Source organism: Myotis nattereri (assembly GCF_964212035.1).
Source record: "Myotis nattereri genome assembly, chromosome: 1".
Taxonomy (NCBI): Eukaryota; Metazoa; Chordata; class Mammalia; order Chiroptera; family Vespertilionidae; genus Myotis; species Myotis nattereri.
In genome coordinates this window covers 136,075,210-136,098,442 of record NC_138075.1, presented here as the reverse complement: position 1 = coordinate 136,098,442, position 23,233 = coordinate 136,075,210, and the positions used below count along the sequence as shown (strand labels likewise).

The window sequence follows — 23,233 nt, the reverse complement described above, 5'->3', positions numbered from 1 at the left end:
TAGCTATATTATACTAGAGGCCCCGCATGCATGAAATCCTGTGCGAGTAGCTTGCTTCCACTTGCCTCAGCTGGCTGACCTGCCCATTGCCGCTCGTAGCTCTTGGCTGCTAGTAGCTCTCCACTGCTAGTAGCTTGCGCCCTGCCCTCTTTGAGAGCCGCTGCTCGCTGCTCGTTTGTTTGGTCGTGATGCGGTAACAGCGTCATGACCACAGACCTTTTATGATATAGATTATTGCTTAAGTGTGGTTATCACCAGTAGCTCAAATAGTGACATCCCAGAAAATTCTGGAAAACAAAATTCTTGTTTAACTGTTCTATTGTAGCCATTTGGAAAAGGGGACTTTCTCATCTGAGGAGTTGTTAAAAGATGTTTAAACAATGTTTTATAATTTTTTTTTGTTTCTTTAACATCATGACAGATTCCCAAACCATATGCAGATGGTTTTCAACTAACCACTGTTTAGGATTATCTGAACCACTTTTCTGTTAGTGTGTGTAACCGAGCTTTGATCACAAACAGCTGTGTCAAGCCTTAGCCCTACAGATGAAAGGTATGAGACTGAGAGGAAAGTAATCAGGAAGGCTCTAAAACCCATTGAGATATTTTATATGATAACAAAATGTATATGAGTGTACCAATTAGGATTCCATTTGCGGCAAGTGCCAGAAATCCTACCTGGCATTAGGATTGCTGGCTCAGGTGTCTGCGAAGCTCAGGGGTGAATGTGACTTTAGGGCAGGGCTGCTCATAGGTTCCCAGAGGATGTATTCAGGACTCAGTTTCTCTCCATGCCTCAGTTCTGTGTGAATGCCATGGTTTACCTCCTGAGGCTGCAAGATGGTGCCACACCTGCAGCTTACGTCCTGGAAAGTGCCAGCTGAGTGAAAGAGAGGCTCCCTCCCACCAGTGATGTCACTGGTTCTCTCTTCCTTGGCTGGACATTGTGTCCATGGCTGAAGGCCTGCCTGAGAGAGGGGAATGCAGTGTTAGGTGTGGCCAGGTCCATGTCACATATCCCCCTTTGGAAAGAGATGGGGAGACCTGAGTTTTCAAAGGAAGTGAGGGTGTTGTACCAAAAGAAGGGGTGACGGATGCTGGGTGGTCCAAGAATAACAAATGCTGGTTGCAATATAGGTGATATTTCATGTTTTCCACTTTGTGATCATTTTGTAATTTTGCATTTGTTGTGAAATGCAATAGTACCCTTTATTTTATAATACTAGGAAGGGAGTGAGACAAACTATTTTCCTGTGTTTGTGAAGCCAACATTAAAATGCCTTTTTTTTTTTTTGCCTATATTAATATTTGAAGCTGCTTTGGCATACTGTACCTCTAAGTGTGATGTAACCTTGAACCATTATGTTTATTTTTGAACTGTAGGTGTTTTCTCTCTAGCCCAGGGGTGGGCAAACTTTTTGACTCGAGGGCCACAATGGGTTCTTAAACTGGACCGGAGGGCCGGAACAAAAACATGGATGGAGTGTTTGTGTGAACTAATATAAATTCAAAGTAAACATCATTACATAAAAGGGTACGGTCTTTTTTTTCAATAGTTTTATTCATTTCAAACGGGCCGGATCCGGCCCGCGGGCCGTAGTTTGCCCACGGCTGCTAGCCGGTGTCCCTGAAACATGAGGTTTGAGCTCGTACCCACATGGAAGACAGTGAATGAAATCACCCGTGTGTTAAATGAAGGTATCCACTGGATTTTAGTGAGGGAGCTGTGACTAAATACGATGACGCTGAGGCTTTCATGAAATGTTTTTAGCATAGTCCTGATCAGACTTGGGAAAAGATGAAATTCTTGCCTGTTGGAAGAGAAAAATAATAAATTTAAAGTATGTCCAGTGTAGGAGATGATTCAAAAAGTATTGATACTTAGATAGAAAATGACTTGCTAACAAACGCAGCAAGAAGAGGTAGGTGCTGGGGCAGTGATGCCCAGCTAAGCCTCTCCTGATGCCTTTTCTAGAATTCAGGGTGGTGTTGGCTGTGCGGTCGAGGTCACACTGGCCTTGAGGTGTGAGAAGGTCTCTCCCTTTTAGTGGCCCCTGATGACAGTTTGCAAGGCTTTGGAGAGCATGAGCATAGAATGGAGACGGGGAGGGATGTAACCAGGGAGACACGCAAAGGTCCAATCACAAAGCTTTGGTGTCCAGACATTACCCAAGGACAGTGCAGCCGCACCGATGCATTTTAAACCGAGGAACGAAGTCCCCAGGTTTACAGTTTGAAAGCTCACTTTGGATGCAGATTGTTGAAGGAATAGGATAGCAGAGGGACAAGTAGGAAGGTTCTGCAGTCATCCAAGTGAGTGGTGGCTGGAATGCGGCAGTGGCAAAGGGAATGAAGACAAGTGGATTGTATTTGGGATAGTGAGGAAAAAAAATCATTAGCATTTGAGGCTGGGAGTTTGGGTGGGATGAGAGAGGAAAAGGAATAGGAGGAAATTGGAAATCTGGAAATTAACTTGTTAATTTTATGTAGCAGTGTCACGAATAGGGTAGACTCACAGGTCAATTCATTTTATACGAATAACCTGCATGCTTTTCATTTAGAAAAGTAAAAGGATTTGGTGCTCTGATTATAGAATTTAATCCAGATGAGCCTTTCCTGGGACTGGGATTAAAAGGTCTCAAGCCAGGGGACTGTTTACGAAGATGGGGAATTTATGGTTGAGCAGATTTAAATTTAAATCTTAATTCAGGCCTGTCCTTTAACTGGGGGGATTGCCTAGCTGATGGCATATATATTTTACATTTTGTTCTTTAATTTCTTCTGCAGTGTTTAAGAAGTGTTGGGAGCCTTTTAAACTGAAAAACAACACACACCACACATTTTAAAAAGGATTTACATTTTATGTTACACATAGTGATTTAAGATTAAATTTATGTCAGATATATTATTTGATTCTCTTTGGGCAAATACTATTTTCCCTCTTCTTGAGCAAATAGAAGAGATGAGCAAGGAGATTTGGCTTGCGTTCCAGATAAAACTGGGGGTATAATTATTCCCTGCATTGCACTGCTGAATTAAGCAGGGCTGCCTCAGAACCTGACTTAATGGATTAGGGCAAAGGGTGGTTGGCAGGGAACTTTCAAAGGTACTATTCTCATGCTTTTGTTCCATTTGACTTTCAAGTTTAATGCTAGTTGGTGCAGACAAACACTACAGATTTCACAATGTTTTCCACCCATAGCGAGGGGCCTTTTGGTTGCTTCAGTCTCAGGCAAAGGAATTGGAGCAGCCAGTGGATCTGGTGGAATTAGTCGTTTTCTGGCTCAGCTTCTCCCCCGCCTCCTGCTCTGGGCTTCTGGGCCAGGGTGCCCACAGTGGTTCTCTCCTCTCCCACAACCCTAGTCTTGTAGCTCTTTGTGTGAGCTGTTATCAATTTCAGTGGCTATGGTTTGTTACCTCTATTTGTACTATAACTAGAAATTTGATAAGGTTATGTACCAGTCAGTTGATTTAGATGTCAGGTGTAGATGCAGCAAATCAACTCTGACAAGTCAAACACCAGTGCACAGGGTGGGGGTGGGGCGGGACAAGGAGAACCTACAGATAGAGGCAAGTAAAATACCTTACAACCTCACTTTCTCTTTTAACTCGAGGTCAGTACCTTAGACTCTAATTGGTCCCTTCCTGAGTGAATAGTGACTTCCGGCTCCTGTCCATAGGGCAGTGACATGGAGGCTGCCTTTGGAGGGCTGATGCTGGCATTCACGGAGATCTGACTTCGGGTGTTCGGATAAAAACATCTGGGTCTGGGAACTTTATTTTGACTGAAGCTGAGATTAAGGTATCAGAAAACAAGATTTATTAATGCCAGAGTCAGTTTAGATCCATGTAAAACAGAGAGCCTCGTAGTTTTAGTAAGCTCTGCTCCTTTCTTTAGGTGGAGGTAAGGGCCCAATGCTTTGCATACGTTTGCCTCCCCAGGTTCTGCAGTCCAGTAAGGATTTGATGAGTACTCCTCACTGGTTGCCACACAGTAAACGCCCGATTTTGTGGACCTCGATTTAATGGACTTAATATAATGGACAAATGCCGGTCCGTATGTCATATGTGAAGATTACCATCCTGTTAATTTTAAAATGATTTTAACCAAGATTTTCTTACAATTAAATCAACAGGTTATTTTTTTGTTATTAATTCAATGTTATTTTTAACAAATAGGCCATATGTTGGAAAACACACTGTAGTAATTTCGCCGACATAAATAAATATGACATATTTATTTATGTCATATCTACAATTATAGTCTACTACATATTTAAATGCAAGAGTCACCACTTGTAAACAATGCTCAGCTAATGATTAGTATGTGATCACACCACACCCAGAATGGCAATTTGCACGCTCCATACTGGGGATTGAGCTGAAACCTGGGCATGGGCCCTGACAAGGAATCAAATAGTGACTTCTGGGTGGGGCAAAAGTAGGTTTACAGTTGTGAGTTCTTGAAACACCAAGTATATTCATTTTTTTTTTAAATTCTCACCTGAGGATATCTTTATTGATTTTTTTTTTCTTTTAGAGGGGAAGGGAGGGAGGGGGGGGGGCAAAGAGACGGAGAGAAACATCAATTAGTTTCCTCCCATATGTGCCCTGATTGGGGATAGAACCCAAAGCCTAGGTATGTGCCCTGACCAGGAATCAAACCTGAAACCTTTTGGTGCATGGAACGATGCTCCAACCAACTGAGCTACACCAGCCAGAGCCTGAGTTTATTCTTGTGTTATTATTTATTAATTATTGCATGACTTTTCATACTCAAACTCTAAACCTACTTTTGCCCCACCCTGTATAGCTTTGCCTTGGCATCTACCTGAGCAGAAAATTCCTCATTTGCCAGTGGTAGGTTGGACAGGAAGTAGTTTAACCCCAGTAATGGTTAACATGACTAAGAGATGCTGCTGGTATTTTCCTACTAAGTTTTGTGAAATTACAGAATGAATGTAGAATCATTGATCAGCTGCTTCCTGCATGCCCCACGTTGGGGACCAAGCCTGCAACCCAGGCATGTGCCCGACTGGGAATCAACCATGACCTCCTGGTTCATAGGTCAATGCTCAACCACTGAGCCATGCTGGCCCAAGTGAATGAAGGTGTTCAAGTGCAGCTCATCTTGAACAGAGGTTTCAATATACTCTGTAAGCACAATTCAAAGAAATAATGAATTTATATTCAGAGTAGTTTTGTTTGAGTTTATTTAAAGCAATGAAACACACACAATCTCTATAATAGCTCTTGCTACTGAAGTATTGATGGTGCTGACGAAGAGAAAACTCAGACCAGATGGTTTCCAAACAGTGGAACCACCTGGCTCTTTGGCAATGCCAATTTATTCCTGTTTCTCAAATAGCTGTACTTTCACAGACTGTGAAATCTATAAGTGCGATGTTCACGGGCTCAGGGGGCTCAGGCAGAACAACATTCCAAAATTGGGATTATTAAGGGACATTAAATACTTACCCACATCAACTCAAACTGACCCCCCTCTTCCACTTCCATTACTTTTAGAGTCCCATTTCTTCTTCTTTCTCTTTGTAACTATGAAACTCAGTTCTTCTTTGTTTTCACATTGCAAATAAAATGCGATTGCTTCTTGCTATGTTTATTCTGGAGAGAAAATTTGTTCTTTGGTGAAAAGGAGTCACCCAGAGCTTGTTAATGAATTCAGACCTAAGGGGAGACTTTCAGGTCAGCAAGGGAAGAATATAGTAATTGCATGTGTAGCACCACGAAATTATACTGAATCATGGAACTTGAAACTTCATGGAAATACAGCCAAGATAATGTATTAATTGATGTGCAGATTTATGCAGTAGTTTTTCCAATTATAATGTTAAATGTTGAGATTTTCTTAGATTATTTAGTATCTAATTTTTCATGTCGGAAATCAGAGTTAATTTAAAAGTGAAAATACTGAATAATCTATAGACTTTTCTCAGTTGGTGCTTGAGGATGGCAATCATTTTAAAGTTCCAATTTGAAGTACTTACCCCAGGTTTTCACTTACTCATTGATGAATACCCACCGAGCGTCCAATTGGTAGTGTGTGTAACCGTTCAAGATCCGACACTGGCCAGTGTATGTAACATGTAAGACAATTTAAACATTAATTCAGATATTGTGCACACTATTGTTTAAAATCTGGTCTTTTAAAAGAAATAATCATATAGGTATTTTTGTTAAAATTACGTTTCATTCTAAGTGAAGGTCTTTGAAGTCTACAAGATGTTTAAATTACCATCCTATAGCATGACAGGGTAGGAAGGAGCAGAACCTTTCAGCACAGATGTGGGTTTGAATCCTGACTGCTGCTCACCAGAAAGTCATGCTAGGCTTTGTATCTTAACCATGAACCTGCAGTTTAGTGTATTAATTAGGATTTTTGGCTCGAAGGGAAAAAGAACCTCATCCTCATTAACTTGAACAAGATGGTAATTTTTTGAGGGTATTAGGGTGCAGAAATCCAAGGGCAGGAATGTGCTTGTTTGGGCTTTAGGAACAGTGGGAATCAGGACTTCAATGCCAGCAGACCAGGACTCTATTTTTGGCAAAGGAGGTGCATCTGCCTGCTGTATTCTGGTGGTGGCGCACCTGGCTGTTGATAGTTCTCAAGTTTTAAATCATAGAGTTTTAGTTACCAGAGGGAGAGACTCACTCTACATTTTGGGTCCTCATTCCCAAATCCCCCAACATCTTGACTTGGACTAGCTTAGGTCAGATGGCTGACTGCCTTTGGGCCAATCAGTGGTGGTTAAGGAAGTGGGTTGTTGTTGTTTTTTTTTGAAAGATGGTGCCTCCTGGGCCAACCATAATGGAGGGAGTGAGGCATGGGACTATTACTAGGAGGAAGGAGGTTTTGGGTGGGCCAAACAATAGGTTTTCTATTGAGAAACTAAATTTTTCATAGGTAAAATACAGTAAAATTGATATATCTTTTATGGAGTGGTTTTGAAAATGAAACAAGTTAGTCTGTCAAATGTCTAGTGTAACGTCTGATACCTTGTAGTTCTTTAATAAATCATAGCTGCTATTACATAGCAAGGAGGCAACAAGCCAGCATTTCTCAAAACTCACACTAGTAATCAACGTGAAACTCTGAGAATCCATTATTTTCCACTTCATTCTTCAACACTTCCAATATATTTATTTCTAATAATTTCTTTCCTGTGTAAGACCTGTGTTAGTACCAGGTTTCTAGTTGTAACATAGATATGTTAATAACCTGTTGACATTTCTAGGAGTTTTATATTTTAAGTAAGATTTTGTATTAAGGATTTAATCTTGAAAATTTTTGGATTAAAAGCCTTGCTGAGATCCATGGGTTTTTCCTGTGTGATGCAAGCTGTCTATCATGGAACTAATCTCAGTGTCTTTTGTGTGTACATTAAGTGTACTGCATTTAGATTTATTCTTCTTTTGCATTTTTCTGTTGCATTTTTTTTCCTTTATCAGTTTGGTAGGAGTGGAAGGAGCATTTTCTTATAGAAAAACAGTCAGCATTGCCTGATGGATAATGCCATTGAAGTGTAGGAGGATTGTTAGGGCCAATTTTAAGTGACATTATCAATCTGTTAGGGAGTAGGCATGTGTAAGAAGGGAGGGATCATCTGTCACCTTCATCAGCTGTGACTCTGAGATGAAGGACAGGTTATTTTCACTTTCATGACTGTTTTGTGTTAGTTCAGCTCTGTTTGTTTACATTTGCTTGCGTTTGATTTTACTCTTATTTCTCTTCTTTATCAAAGTTTGGATGTAGCTTTCTTTGCTGAATTACTACTTCCCTAATTCTTTTTTTTTTCCTAACTGGAAATTATGCATTTCTTAATACTTTATAATTCAGACTATGCACACAGGAATGTTCCCTGTTGTAATTTATTATATTCTCCTTAATTTAACCTTTCATGATATTTTCTGGTTCAAAATAATTTCAACATATTCCACTCTGTGTGCGAATTAGGCTATTTATATTTTAAAATTATAATCATGTAATGGGATGAGGCTGGCTTTCTCTAAGGGATTAATAGCTGAGAGAACACGTGTCCAGAAATAAAAATTCATAAATCATCTGAATTATTAAATGTTATTTAAAAATTAACATGGCAACAATAGAGCAGCAATAGTCAGACTCTGTGAATCCATTACTCCCCAGGACTGTATCGGGTATTAGAATATTAATTGTTTTTGCCTCTGCAGTACCTGATAGTTACTCGGATGATACTTTAGCTTCCTGAGGAAGTTAATCATCATCACCAAATACTTAATTTGCTCCACAGAGTAATTTATAACTTGTAAGCAGAGTTTGGTGGATTAGTTACATTTTTCTATTGTGAAATTCTTGGCGAAAATATGCAGTATGTGTATATATTTTAGGCTCTAATTTTCTTTGTTACATAGGCAAGATTTTTTGCTTTTAATCAATTTCCACCAATACTACAGCTTTGGCAATGGCATTCTTCCTTCTGGCCTGATCCTTATTAATCGAAAATTTAAACAGTCACTTTGTTCAAAAGAAATACCCGGGAACACATTTTGAATGAAAAATGTGGACTGTGTTAAGCTTTTCTTTGGGTGATAATTTTTGTACCTCTTGTGACATCACAGAAACCATTACAGAAAATGAATTAGTTACAATTTGAAGTTATGTAGATCTTCTGGAATGCTCTACTTAGAAATATCCAGTTGGTTCCATTTTCCTCTCTGGTTATAAGACATTACTTTTATCTTACTTGTGTGCAGTTTCATATTTTCATTTATGCATTTTTTCATTGTCAGATGAAATGAAAGATATTGTCTAGGGCAGTGATGGTGAACCTATGACACCTCTGACATGCGAACTCATTTTTTTGGTTGATTTTTCTTTGTTAAATGGCATTTAAATATATAAAATAAATATCAAAAACATAAATCTTTTTTTACTATGGTTGCAAATATCAAAAAATTTCTATATGTGACACAGCACCAGAGTTAAGTTCGGGTTTTTCAAAATGCTGTCACGCCGAGCTCAAAAGGTTCGCCATCACTGGTCTAGGGAGATGCCAGAGAGAGACTTCTGCCCCCTATTAGCTCTGTACCTTCTTCAAACTCTCTTCCTTCGTTGATAAAATGGGCATTAAAATGTATATGAGAGAGGATTTATCTGAAGATAATATAGGTAAAACATATTTTAATTTTCACTTGATTTTTAAATTTATGTTCTACTTTGATCCACAGACAGCTGAAGGAGCTCCTGAATGCGGGAGGCACAGTGCTGGCCCAGGTGGTAGGATGTACTGCAGATGTTCTCAGTTCAGCTCCTGGGATGTAGTAGACACTTAATAGATGTCAGGCATTATTGTTATTTCATTTAATTCTCACAAAAGTGCTGTCAATATGGTACTACAGTTATGCTCATTTTGTGCATGAGTAAACTAAGGCTCAGAGAGATTAAGTAATTTGCCTAAGGTCACACAGCTAATAAGAGTTGGAACCGGAGCCCCCAGGAAATGCTTGGCAAATTCTGAGCTTGAGTTGTTAACTCATAAGCTACTTGTAAGTGTCTTAAGGGTGATTTTTAATTATCTTTTGAGAAATTAATTAAGATATGCCTTAGTATGCATTCAGAGTATTTATTTCAAATGAAATTGAGACTTCACTGTTTTTAACTGAAAACAGTTCAGTTAAAGTAAAGGGATTCCAACTGTGATAAAGTTGGATTGTAAATATGCATAGAAAATGGACAAATCTGTAAATATCAGTAAATACCTCAGCAAATGCAGTGAGAAGCTCATTTAAGACGTAGACATCTATGAAAATTAGTTTTAATGCTTTTTAATTATGTTTGAAAAGGTAATTAAGAATTTAATTTTATTTAATTAACCATAAATTTACAAATTATCACATTGATAAAAAAGCAAATTTGCTTTTTGAGCTCATTTGACTTCTTAACGTTTGTTAAAATTAACTTCACTTTTAGAAAGCCCTTAATCAGATTTTCCTTTGTAGCTGTTTAATTCCCATCTAGCATGGAAAGATTAGCCAGTTTTCTGCCTTTTAGACATTAAAAATACAAAACTAGATAGAAATCAATCTTGAAATAGTTATGAAGCTTTTAATACATGCTTAGCACCAAGCAAAATGCAATGAGATAGAAAGAAGCATATGGGCCTGACCGGTTTGGCTCAGAGGATAGAGCATCAGCCTGTGAACTGAAGGGTCCCGGGTTCGATTCCGGTCAAGGGCATGTACCTTGGTTGCGGGCACATCCCCAGTGGGGAGCGTGCAGGAGGCAGCTGATCGATATTTCTCCCTCATTGATGTTTCTAACTCTCTATCCCTCTCACTTCCTCTCTGTAAAAAATCAATAAAATATATTTAAAAAAAAAAAAAAGAAAGAAGCATATAGTCCACGTTCTCCAGTACTTTAAAATCTACTGAACTATGTAAGAGAGTACATAATTGAGTGCTAAATTTTGCAGATCAAACCAAGAATTTTGCATGTAGTTTAAAAATGATACCAACCTCATAATCTACCCTTGACGAAATGTAAAGTATCCATCATGTCATGAAAGATAATAAAATTGGTATTGATTTCATGGTATCAGGTGGAGACTTTGTGTGAAACAAAGGGGGAAATAACACGAACCAGTAATAAATATGTCTGTAGACTTTAGGTTCCCATTTAACATATCCTGACAAGGTAAGCTGCTTTGAGGATAACTGATATTCTCCTTTTGTTGGCCCTCTGCCCCTGGATTCTTCTTAGCTGTCTGGTCTATCATGATTGGCCAACGATCCCCTCCCACTGCTACTGTTGCTCACTATTCCATGCATGGAATCTCTTTCACTCTCTCTCAATTCCCATTTTTCCTGCTTTTTTGCCTCAATTCAGTGTTTGCCAATATATTAGTAGTTAAATGGCTTCATTAAAATGAAGAAACTTCAAGTGACTAATCTAACTTTCTGCATAGGGATATCCATGGGCTCACTTGCCGTTTACAAAAATCCAACTCTTGTCTTTAGCTGATGGATAATATCAACTGATTTCTGGTTCTCATCTTCTCTTTCTGTTCTCCTGCTCATGACTTTGGTTTAACCTCTGGGTGCTTAGCTTCCCCATATGGGGTTTTAAAACTCTGCCCATACTTTCTTTGAAAATGATTGTAAAATATTTGGTCAGTACAAAATAATATATGGCGTGTACTTGAAAGTTTTATAGTGTGATAACAAAAGGATCGCGTGTGCATCTACTTTCCAACTTAAGAACTTGAACATGACCAGGAACAGTGAGGCTCCTTTTCCATGAGCAGCTCTCATTATTCCTCTGATGTCATGCATATCAAGTCCCTTTCCCCCCATTTATTTACCACGTATGTATGTATTCCTTGCTTTCCCCCCTTCAACAAAATGTTTCTGACATTCATTCATGAGGGCCATGCAGATGGAGTTCATTTATTTTTATTCCTGGATAATATTCTATTGTATGAAGATACAATAATTTGTTTATTGTCCTGTGATGGATGTCTAAGTTGTTTCCAGTTTTTTTTTTAATAATACAAGTGTGTTATTATGGACATATTGGTCTATGTTTCCATATGTTCATGGTCAAGACTTTCTTTGGAGAGGAGCATAGTTGGGGCTGAAGCTGCCGAGGTGTAGGGTGTGTCCATTTTTGACCTCATTGCTGACTCTTATTTAATCTCCTTTCAGTTTATTGTTCAACAGTTTACCAGTCTCTGGTTCCATTGACTTCTTAAACAATAAATGGCTTTCTGCCTAAGAAGGGCCTGTTTCTTTGATGGTTTTAATTTTCTACATTTATTTATGCTGTTATAATAGTAACACTTACGGTACTTGCAGTATTTGGGGGAGAGAACTCATGTCTCAGAATTAGAAAATAATTCCGTTTGCAGCTCTGCTCACTATTTTGTCACTGTGAGCCTTTTTCTTACACTGGGCTAGCACCACCCTGGTTTCTGGTATGAACTTCTGAGTGTTACTTGCTGATGACTCCAAACACAAGATTTCACCGAGCACACACACTTTGGCAGAAATGATCATATTTAAGTAGCACAGGTCATTGGTTTAACTTAATAAGGAGGAAACTAATATTTGCTAATGACCTACTAAGGGCGTGTCCTTGCTTGACCTTTTCACATGTCATTTATGTTAACCCTCCGAACACTGTGTAGCATATTGCTCTTCTTTTCTCTCTTCATTTTATAGCTGGGGATCAAGAGTATTAGAGAAGTTGAACAAATCAAGATCACAGAACAAAATTAGGGTTTAAATTCAGGCCTTTTGACTCTTGATTTAGGGTTCTAATCTATAGTACAGGAAGAGAAATATTTATGTGTGTGTGTGTGTGTGTGTGTACATATGCAGATACATACATATGGATTATGTCAATACTAGGTAGCACTCAGTATTTGAAATACATTTTTATGTTACTTCTGAAGAAAAATATGGCAAATCATATGGCCATATGTATAAATTTCTTACATTTGACTTTAAGAATGCATTTCAATGTGCCTTTATTCATTTTTGAAGGGATAAGCCCATAAGAAACTAAGACTGCATTGCTTTTCATGTAGAGTGCATTCTCTTTGTGAACTCACAGTGGCATCTTGATTCTGCACTCCCTTCTCCTGTGTTCTTCCTGACCTATTCTGACTAGAGTATGCAGCTCACCTGGCCACCCTAGAGGGGAGGGGTTTGGGGACTGGGTGAGAAGGGTGAAGGGATTAAGCAAAAAAAAAAAAAAAAGAACCATGGACACAGACAACAGTATGGTGATTGCCAGAGGAAAAGGGAGGTGGGGGGAAGTAGAAGAAGGTAAAGGGAGGGTAGATGGAGATGGAAGGAGACTTGACTTGGGGTGATGAACACACAATGTGATATACAGATGATGTGTTGTAGAATCATATACCTGAAACTTGTATAATGTTATGAACCACTGTCAATTCAATAAATTCAATAAAAAGGCAGACCTTTCTCACTTCCTTTCTAGCTTCATTTTCTCTTAGACTCACCACTAACATACCATTTATTCAACTTATATAGATCTTGTGTCTTTTCTATTTCCCAGTATAATGTAAGCTTCCAGAGGTGTGGGATCATTTACCCTTTTTTTTTTTTTTTTTTTTTTTTTGCTGCATGTTTCCCACACCTGGAATAGTACCTGGCACATAGTAGGTGCGCTCAAAGGATTGAATAAATGAACATTTGAGGAGGAGATTCCAGAGAATGGCATTCTGAGAATACCGCCATTGTTATTTGTGGGATCATCATGAAGTACTTTTTAACAGCAGAGTAAGCAAGAGATGAGATGATAATTTTGTATCCAGTCCTGAAGCATAAGGGAAGAAAAGGCATTTTTACTGAGGAAAGAGGAATTTCTAAGAGAAATTTATAAGAGGCTCAATGAATACTTTGAGTTAATGTTGGATGCTTACATATAAAAGCACTTGCTATGGACTGAATGTTTGTCTCCCGCCTGTCTCCCCACGCCACTTCTCCCAAATTTCTTACGAGAATAAATTCTTATGAGACCTAATCCCGAATGTGATGGTATTAGGAGGTGGGGGGCCTTTGGGAGGTAATTATGTTATGCAGGTGAAGACCTCAGGAATGGGATTAGTGCCCTTCTAAAGGAGACCCCCACAGAGCTCCCTCTCGCCTTCCACCAATTGAAGTTACAGTGGTCTTTGAACCCAGAAGCAGGCTTTCACCAGATAACCAATCTGTCAGTGCCTTGGTCTTGGACTTCCCAGCTTCCAGAACTATGAGAGGAATTTCTGTTGTTTGTAGGCCATCCGTCTATGGCATTTTTATTATAGCTACCTGAATGGGCTAAGACGGGAACTATGGCCGGCAGTTTCTTTCCAAATATGGTCTAGATCTATGTTTCTTAGCTAATTTCCTGGGTCTTTCCCCTTCACCAGATGCTGCAGCCAAATGGATCCATTTTTCAGTCCCTGAATATGAGGTTTCTCTCTTACATCTAGAATTGGGTCAGACTTTCTCCCTCTCTGTTTCCACCCCTCTTCTTTCTTCCCTTCTCCCTCACTTCCTCTTTTTAAATCATTTGTTAATTAACTCCCGTGGGCCAGGTGTTATGCTAGGTCTGGGATCACAGTGATGAATAAGATTTAGACCTTGTCACCAAGTTCCATGTGTTCTAGACCTAGTAGAGAGCTAGGATTTCAGTGGGTGGGAGTGTAGAAAAGAGAGGCACTGACTAATGGCTCGAAGGCAGTAAAGATTGGGTGGGCTGGTGCTTGAGTTGGTGCTGAGACTACATATAGGTTTGGTTGCGGATCTCACCTTTAAAAGAATTAATTACACATCTTCTAAAATTCTGCAAACTATTTAAGAAAATGATTGTATCCTCTTTAGTATACTTGAGGTAGGTCCAAATCATCATTCTTATGTGTCTTGTCAATGTGGAAAGGGCTGTTAAATGGTAATTAATTTAAAAACTGTGATTCTAGGATTTAATGGTTTTTCTTTGAAAATTATCATTAAAAAACCAACAACTCAAACTAATCACAGAAATATGTGATTGTGCATTCTCTGAAACTGGCCTTAATGATGTTAGAACTTGGCTTATAGTTTTTCTTCTTAATTCTTCATGCCTGTTGCTATCATAACCTTCTGATCATTCTCTCTTTTATTATTTTACTGTTCTGTGCCCTAGTGCTAACTTCAAGCAAAGCTAAATGGCTTTTCTATTTAGTTGTGCATAAAACACCAAGAATGTACTGGTATGTGTATCTTCACAATGCCAAGAGATTGAGGGTTAGAATGTTAATTTCATTTAGCATTTTCTTTCTTTTTCTCTTTTAAAAAATATATTTTTTATGAGAGGAAGGGAGAGGGAGAGAGAGATAGAAACATCAATGATGAGAGAGAAGCATTGATTGGCTGCCTCCTACTGGGGATGGAGCCCACAACCTGGTATGTGCCCTTGACCAGAATCAAGCCCGGGACCCTTCAGTCTGCAGGCTGACGCTGTACCCACTGAGCCAAATCTGGTAGGAACATTGAACATTTTCTGTGGAAGAAGAAAAAGGGTGATAAAGGCCTTTTATTTAGGGAAATAAAGTAAGGGTTTTAGTACTTTTATAAATTTAAATAAAAATATGTAGAGAAAATTAGATATTTTAAAGCTTAAAGCAATGAGACTATATATATCTATTTGATGTCATCTGGGATTTTTTTTTCTATCAAGCTTTTCTGGTAAAAGGAAATCTTCCAGTGGTTTCAAGAACAATAATGCCTGAGAGAATGGAATATTTAAATACAGACAACACTCAACAAAAACAGTCATTCCATGCTGAACTAAGGAAACTTTTAAAATTTATACTTAAAGTTACACTTACTGAATCATATTTTTATTAGCTACCTTAAATGTTAACTATTAATATACGTTTTAATTTGAAACTGATGATTATGAGTGCAAAGTGGGTTATCAAAACTGTTTTAATATTTCTTAATATTTAGGCTTCTAAAGAAATAAGAACAGTCAGAGTGATATAACCATCTCAGTCATTGACAAACAGAATATTTAACTGGCATGACAGTTATCATCATTATGCTAATAATAGGAGATAGGGCTCTAGAAGGATTAAGCATTAGTTATTCCATTCCCTCCAGTAAACGGCAAAATTCAGCTTCACTGGGTTATAATTAGAAACAAAGTGTATTTTAACAATGAAAAAAAAAAAAATCTCAGGTACCTCACCACACAGTATGCTAAGGGCCTGTGCTTCAAGCCTTTTAATCTCTAGGTGTGGCCTATGGTATAAATACTTCCATAAGCATTTACATACTTGACATTTAGCAATACAGCAGTGTGCAGTCACATCCACATGCTTTGCCTTATGAAATAGAATGAAAACTTCCTAAGGACAGGGCGAGCTGCTGCTGATTTTGTATGTCTTTCTCATCCATAGTGCAGTCCAGGCTCAGAATGGTGCTTTGTCACTGACAAGACGGGCACAGGAGCAGGAGATTAAGCTTTCTTTTTCCATGTTTTTCTTTTTTCCTTTTCTTCAGCAGCAGTACAACTATTGATGGTGACGTAACGACCCCAGAACGCTTGCTTGCTATTGGCTAGGTAGGACCACTGTATTAGATTTGACCCTACCCTTAGGACCTATTAAATAGCGTTATTTAAATGTTGTTGTTGTTGTTGTTGCCATTTTATGGATGAGACCTCTGAGGCGCAGAGTGGCTAAGTAACTTGCCTAAGATCACAAGTCAGTGGAGTGGCTGGGCTGTAACCAGACAGTCTGGCCAGGCCCCTGCCTCTCCCTGTGCCGCTTGCTGAGAGAGCTGTGTCCAGAGGCGTTGCTTCCAATTTCAGCAGACTTTTTGGCGCTGGCCTATCCTGAGTGGGATTTGTGATTACTCTCTTTACTTTTCTTTTTCTTTCTTTTATCTCCCCCCCCCCTTCCCCACCCCATCAGGTCAAGTACAAAAGAGATTTTGAAGAAAGCAAAGGGCGGGGCTTCAGCATCGTAACAGACACACCGGAACTACAGCGGCTGAAGAGGACCCAGGAACAAATCAGTAATGTAGGTGACTGTTCAGTGATGTCATAGCCCCAACTTGTGTTTCTGGATGAGAAAGTGAGATTGGGTGACTTGAAAGTATTCTTGTTGCTTTGGTATGTAAGCAGTACTCATTGTACTCATATAATATGCCAAGCTAATCTGTGGAATTCCTTCCCTTTGATTTTATCACAGGTATCTAGAACCTAACACCTCCATAGCAGTGTCTATATTTCTTTAACTTAAAAGAAGTTATTATAATTTAACATCTTACTCCATTTTGAATGGTCTTCCGCTTTTGAATTCTTCCAAAATAGGACTTTCATAGCTAAGTTAAAAACCCCGACATTTTATTTATTTACTTATTTATTTTTTGCTGTGGATAAGAATACAAAAATATACATATAAAGTCAAGTATCTTGAGGAATCTCATATTTGCTAATTATGTGTATATAAGATTTTATACTTTAGGTATTTATAGAAATGAAGTATTACATCTCATTTTAAAAATAAACATTTACATAGGAAGTCACTTTGAATTTGAAAGCTGCATCTTACTCAGTAATATGTATTTTTTTTTAAAAGAAAATTGAGACTAACAAGTTCAAAGCATATTAGATACCAAAAAGTGTTACTTCAGTACTTTATTACAGGTGGACAAACAGCTATTCTTACTTTTTATAATTTATGTCTGTGATTATGATTCTTCCAAAGTATTATATAAAGTTTGTTAAAATGTGTTTTATTAAGAAAAAATTAGTTCAATGTTAGGTATTGAATAGGAAATATTAATGAAATCCACAACTGTGTACATGATATAAAAGTGTGCAAATACGCATTTTTCATGAGTTTATCTGTGTGTCATGTATAGTCACTAAACTTTGTATATATAAACGTTACATTATGTAGCCTTAATTACCAGGAAATGTTTAATTAGCAAATGGTTTTAAACTCATTGATACATGGCCATCATGATTATATATAGAGTGACAATTTGCAGATAGAATAGTATATAATTTGAGAAAGAATTTCATTTGTCAAAAGTTCAAAAACAGAATAATGTTTAAAAAAACATGTAGGGTGTGAGAAGAGGCAGAGTAAACACTTTTTTTTCATATTTCCTAATGTTTACCCATTATTTGCTCTTTAAATGGACATTTTATGAAGGATTTTTTTCCTTTGAAGAGAAAGGAATGAATTGTAAGGATTCATGACTTCTGTCCCTTAGTTTTTCTACTCAATCTCAACAAGCTCCACTCATGAATACTGAAGATCACTCCCCTTATCTGTCTTTCTCTTCTCTTTATATTTTCCTTAAATCAAAACTGATTTTTTACTTTTAAAAATGCAAATTAAAGATATATTTCACTGGCAGTTACATTCAGTAGCGTCTCTTTTTTGTGTGCATTATTTTGGGAACTTTTATTAAAAATATAAAAATAATGCTGCAGAAAACAAAGCTATAAATCTTCAACTATCACAGAAATTTATTTCAAAAAGAGCTAAACATTCTGCTTAAGATATCGACGTGACAGCTAACACAAGGATTGCAGTGGATTGAAAGGTAAGCTTTTTAATTTATATTCAAATTCAGCCAATATTCATATTTAATAAGAAAAGAACTGATCATTTCACCAACCTTTATCATTAGCAGGAATATGCATTTTATTCAATACCAGAGGCTGTTTGCAGATCCACTCTTCATTATGCAAAAACCCTTGTCACACAGGTATGTATATACATGTATGTATCATATACATAAGAGTATATAAAATACTATTTAGATTAAGCCTATAATTTAGACAATGCAGATTTTTAAAAGCTTGTAATTTAGATATCTTAATGTTTTTGCAATTGTCTTGATATTAGCAACCATAGAAGTCTTGCAAGTAGTACTTGTAGGAAATGAGGCATGTGAATATGTGGATAGTAGTAGAAAATATAGATTTCATATTACTGGTAGGGATTTACTCTTTTTTTAAAAATATATTTTATTGATTTTTTACAGAGAGGAAGGGAGAGAGATAGAGAGTTAGAAACATCGATCAGCTGCCTCCTGCACATCTCCTACTGGGGATGTGCCCGCAACCCAGGCACATGCCCTTGACCGGAATCGAACCTGGGACCTTCCAGTCCCCAGGCCGACGCTCTATCCACTGAGCCAAACCGGCTTCGGCAGGGATTTACTCTTGAAGAAGCGAAGCTGTTAAGTATTCTGAGGTCTAGTGAATTTATTATTCATTTAGAAATGCTGAGACTTTATGAACTTTTTCCGTGATCTCATGGGGTTTTCCATATTAGCCAAAGACCTTTTTTTTTTTTTTTTTTTTTTTTTTTGTAAGAAACATGGGTTAATCTGAAAGCTGGTATGTTTGCCAGTTCCATTTTCCACATTACTTTCAGATAAACCCAAACACTGAAATATATTGGCCAAATGCAGACAGCTTTTGTGTGTGTGTTTTTTTTGTTTGTTTTCCGACAGCAGTTTTTGACAGTGGCCTGGTCTGTGTCTGTTTTGAGATGGAGAAGGTGAGAAAATGTCCAGACTGGACAGACATCAGACTCTTTCTGCTGGAGGTGCTGGGAGGCTCATCCTGGAAATTAGAAGGGATATGAGATTTGAGCTCCAAGTTTAATACAGGATGACGTAAGTGGGTTAACTAAGCCAGGGTCTTCACAATCTTTATTTTTCCATTTGCTTCATTTTTTTTACTTGTTTTTACTTTATTTAACTTTGAATGTTGTCTGAATCCCCGCCCCCCCCGCCTTTGATTTAATTTATTGGGTGACACTGGTTAACAAAATTATACAGATATCAGGTGCACAGTTTCACCACACATCATCTGTACACTCTATTGTGTGTTCACCACCCCAAGTCAAGTCTCCTTCCGTCACCATTTATTCCCCTCATTCCCTCTTTCACCTCCCCCTCTCCTCTTTCCCCCTGGCAATCACCACACTGTTATCCGTGTCCATGAGTTTTTTCTTTTCTTCTCCCCCTTCTCCCCCCAATCTGTCTGGATCTTTCTAAGCTGCCTTTAATCCCCTTTGGACTAAAGAAAGTATAAAGACATAAAACAGGGGATTTAATGACACTCCTAGGTGTTTTGGGTAATACGTTATGGATGAATGGGCATTTTTGATTGCTTGTGTCTGTGTCAGTTACATGAAAAAATTTTCACACACTTTCATAATCATTTGTCCAGGATTTGAAATCATTTGGAAACGCCCACTCAGTCTGCATATGTTGGTGAGGTGTGGGATAAAATACAGCTGTCCATTTGAAATTGTGTGTAATGAAAGGGTGAGAGTGGGTTTAGCCTTGACTTCCTTCTTTGGGGATCTATAATGACAACATACTGAACCTGGGAGATTTATTAAATGCTGCAATTTAAAATTCTTCTGCTATATTACTCAGAGCTGCAGAAAGAATAAGAAAAGAGGCTGGATTACAGAATGTGCTGAATGATTGGAAAGAAACAGAATTAAATTCCAAATAAAAAAGAATTTTTTACATGAAATTCCAGAAGATGTCTTAGTATCTCCCCCACTCTGCCTTCTCAGCCCAATCCTAGGGCATAAATTCACAAATGACAGAATTATCCTCCACAATTTTTTTTTTCCTTAGTGATTGATATTCTAGGAAAAGGTTCTTAAAGGACAATGAACAACCATGAATTGAGGAATTTCTGTGCTGGATATTTTTAATAACCTTTTTTTTTCCTGTTGTCCATGTAGCTCTAGCATGTGTAGGTAATTATAATTCAGGTGATGACCACGTTCATGTTTAGAAGTAGTGCATTCAGGGAACCAGCAGCAGGAGAGCGAGGCAGAATCACGGCCCACGTCTGAGGGACTCACCCAACCTTGAGAAGGTTACTGATGTATTTCATTCTGCCTGTTCAGACACTAATATAAGCTGCACTTTCAATTAGCTAAGGCAGTCTGTGGATAAATGGTGAAATAAAATGGTAAAGTTCAACTCCAAGAGACTTTTACAATCTTTGTGCAGTAGATAGAATTTAGATGCTTTTTTAAAAATTTGTTTCAGGTGGCGGAGAAATATTTTATGAAGGGGAAGGAAAAGAGCCCCAGATGACAACACTTGTATTTTACAGCCTGACTGAAATAGTAAGTGTACCATTATGTGATTTGTCAAGATTTGTTTTTGAGGAAGTAACTGTGTGTATCTTTGTGCATGTGTGTGTGTGCCTGTGCATGCTGGCTTCAGTGGGAATCTTTAGAAGCCCTTTCCTTAGATCACTGATGGCACAGGCGGTACTATTTTCACCTGCTCTATATTCTCCCCCTTACCCTGCCAGGATCTATAATTTTGGTTCTCTCTCCTGTTTCCCAAATACCTGTTTTACTACCATTTTCAATTTTGCATACCCATTCATAAGAAATGCTTACTGACTTTACAAAAACAGCTAAGGTTGAAGGTCTTTTTTTTTTTTTTTTTAAACATTATGGAACAAAGAATGTCTCTGTAATTTGATAATAAAATGTGATTATTTTTAGTTTTTTGATATGGCTGCATAATTTTTCATTGACTTCTTAGAATGCAAAATAAATTATATGCTCATTAATAAGCTCGAGTGAGTACTGTTGATTTAGTTCCCTAAGATTTTGTGAGTTAACTTAAAAACATTAGATTATTGAAGGTAAACATGGCCTAATAATTAAATCGCAGTGCCTGTGGACTCTTAAAAGATTTGATTCAAAGTTGGGTTGAGCGTAAGGGTGAGAATGAAGGGAGGGATGACTATCTAGGGATCTGGTCTCTGTTTGTAATTTAAATAAATCATTTTGACAGAGACTGACTGTGGCCATGTTCAGCCTGCTGACAGTGTGAAATTGAGTTGTATGGTGGACAGAAGACAAGCAGTCAAGAGAAATCCCCAAAGGCAAATTTTGTTATGTAATTGGGTCAACTCATGCATGAGAAATGCATGCTAATTGTAAACTGGTGGCAAAATTAGAGTATATGAGGCAATTAGATCTTATATGAACCTGCACAACTGACGTAGTATTTTTCCATGTTTTAATATTTGGCAAACATTAACAATATTTTCTTAAGGCAAGAAAGGTAAAAGTTAGAAAGTTATTTAATATTAAAATTAAAAAATCATTTGTTAATTTTGTTCCTTTACACAAGAAGCATAAGTTTTATAATGGAAATTTATATGAAATCTAATTTTGAGTAGTAAAATGTAGCACACTAAATTTGAAAGGAGAATAGGATGGCATTTTTGTTATAAACCATAACTGGGGTGATTAACATAGATGATTAATTATGAGGTCAATGGTTTTGATTGAAGCCCTTGGTGTCTATTATTTTCATGGAGCAAATTTACATGTTACTTTAGTGGATCACACTTTATCTCTAACTTATCTCAACCAGTGACTCTGATGCATTTTTGAGTAATAGTGGGTCAGCAGCATTATTTTATAGCAAAGATCAACTATGTCAGAGAAAGTGATAGGGCAATAACATATATTTTCCTTCTAATACCTAACACATGTATGAATACTTTATTCATTTCAGAAGACTGACATATTCAGTCTAATTAGAGCCTCTGAACAACCTCTCCTCAGGGAAAGTATTTCTATAAGGAATGCTTATACTTTCATGAGAAAAATGTATGGAAAATTACCTTGTGGTCCTTTCTCATTTCCAAATCTGTGGTTTCCCTAACACCTGGTTTTGCTTTATTTTTCCACCTAGGGCAGAACTTCAAAGGTTGATCTCTTCTTTTTATCCTCAATTTTTTAGCCACAGTCACTTAAAGAAACAAATACATCCCAGACCAGTAATTACTTGTGCATGGCAAGTACAAGAGTTGTGGTTATAAAATGGCATTGTCTGAAAGGGAGGCTTGGGAAGGGCCCCTATAATAAAAGAATTAACACGTATGAATTCTTTTTGGAACCAAAGATGAAGGATCCAGCAAATGTTTTCTGAAGATCCGTCTTTTGTGAAATCCCTTTTCCCCATCCCCCCCTTTTATTTTCAGTCCTACAGTGTTTAGGCCCTTATCCTGCCTGAGTTCTTGCAGGAGCCTCCTAATTGGCCTTATCTCCTTCCAAGCTCTTTCTGCTCCTTCCATTGTATCTTAAACACTCTCACCATATGACTTTCCAAAATATCTGTTTCATTAAGACCCTCATTATGACCCACTAAAATTTTTTCCTTGGACCTCCACTTTGAGGAGGATAACATCTAATCCCTTTAAGCTCTTTAATTCTGACTCTAAGGACCCTCCATAATCTGCTTCTAAATTATTTCACCTCATCTGTCACTGTCCTTCAACACTATTCTTTCATTTGTTTTAGGCCTGGCCAGCTAATTTGTTTTAGGCTTTTGCATGAGTCATTCCTCTTGTTTGGATCAATTTCACACTATCCATGAATGACATCCCCACCCCTTGATCCTAGACACACACTCAGACCCCAGTTACAGAGAGCTCACGGAATCACGATAGTGCTTTGTACGATAGCACTATTATCTGCACTACTCATTTCACACATCACATTCCACATTTTGGCTTTAATTAGCATTACACGTGGTATGTGTTTTACCCCTCTAAATTCATGAAGATGAAGATTATTCATGTCTTTTTCAGTTTGTTTTTTTGTATTTATCCAAGAATGCATTCATGGCACTTTGTACCTTACCTTTC

General features: G+C 37.8%; 1 protein-coding gene across 1 annotated transcript in view; it reads left to right on the top strand.

Moving 5' to 3' along the window:
• Nucleotides 1–23,233, top strand: part of NEBL (nebulette) — a 372,828-nt gene that overhangs the window by 182,525 nt on the left and 167,070 nt on the right. Inside the window, exon 4 of the mRNA XM_081103924.1 lies at nucleotides 16,467–16,574. Coding sequence (XP_080960050.1) covers nucleotides 16,467–16,574 — 108 coding nt within the window. The remainder of the gene's footprint in view (nucleotides 1–16,466; nucleotides 16,575–23,233) is intronic.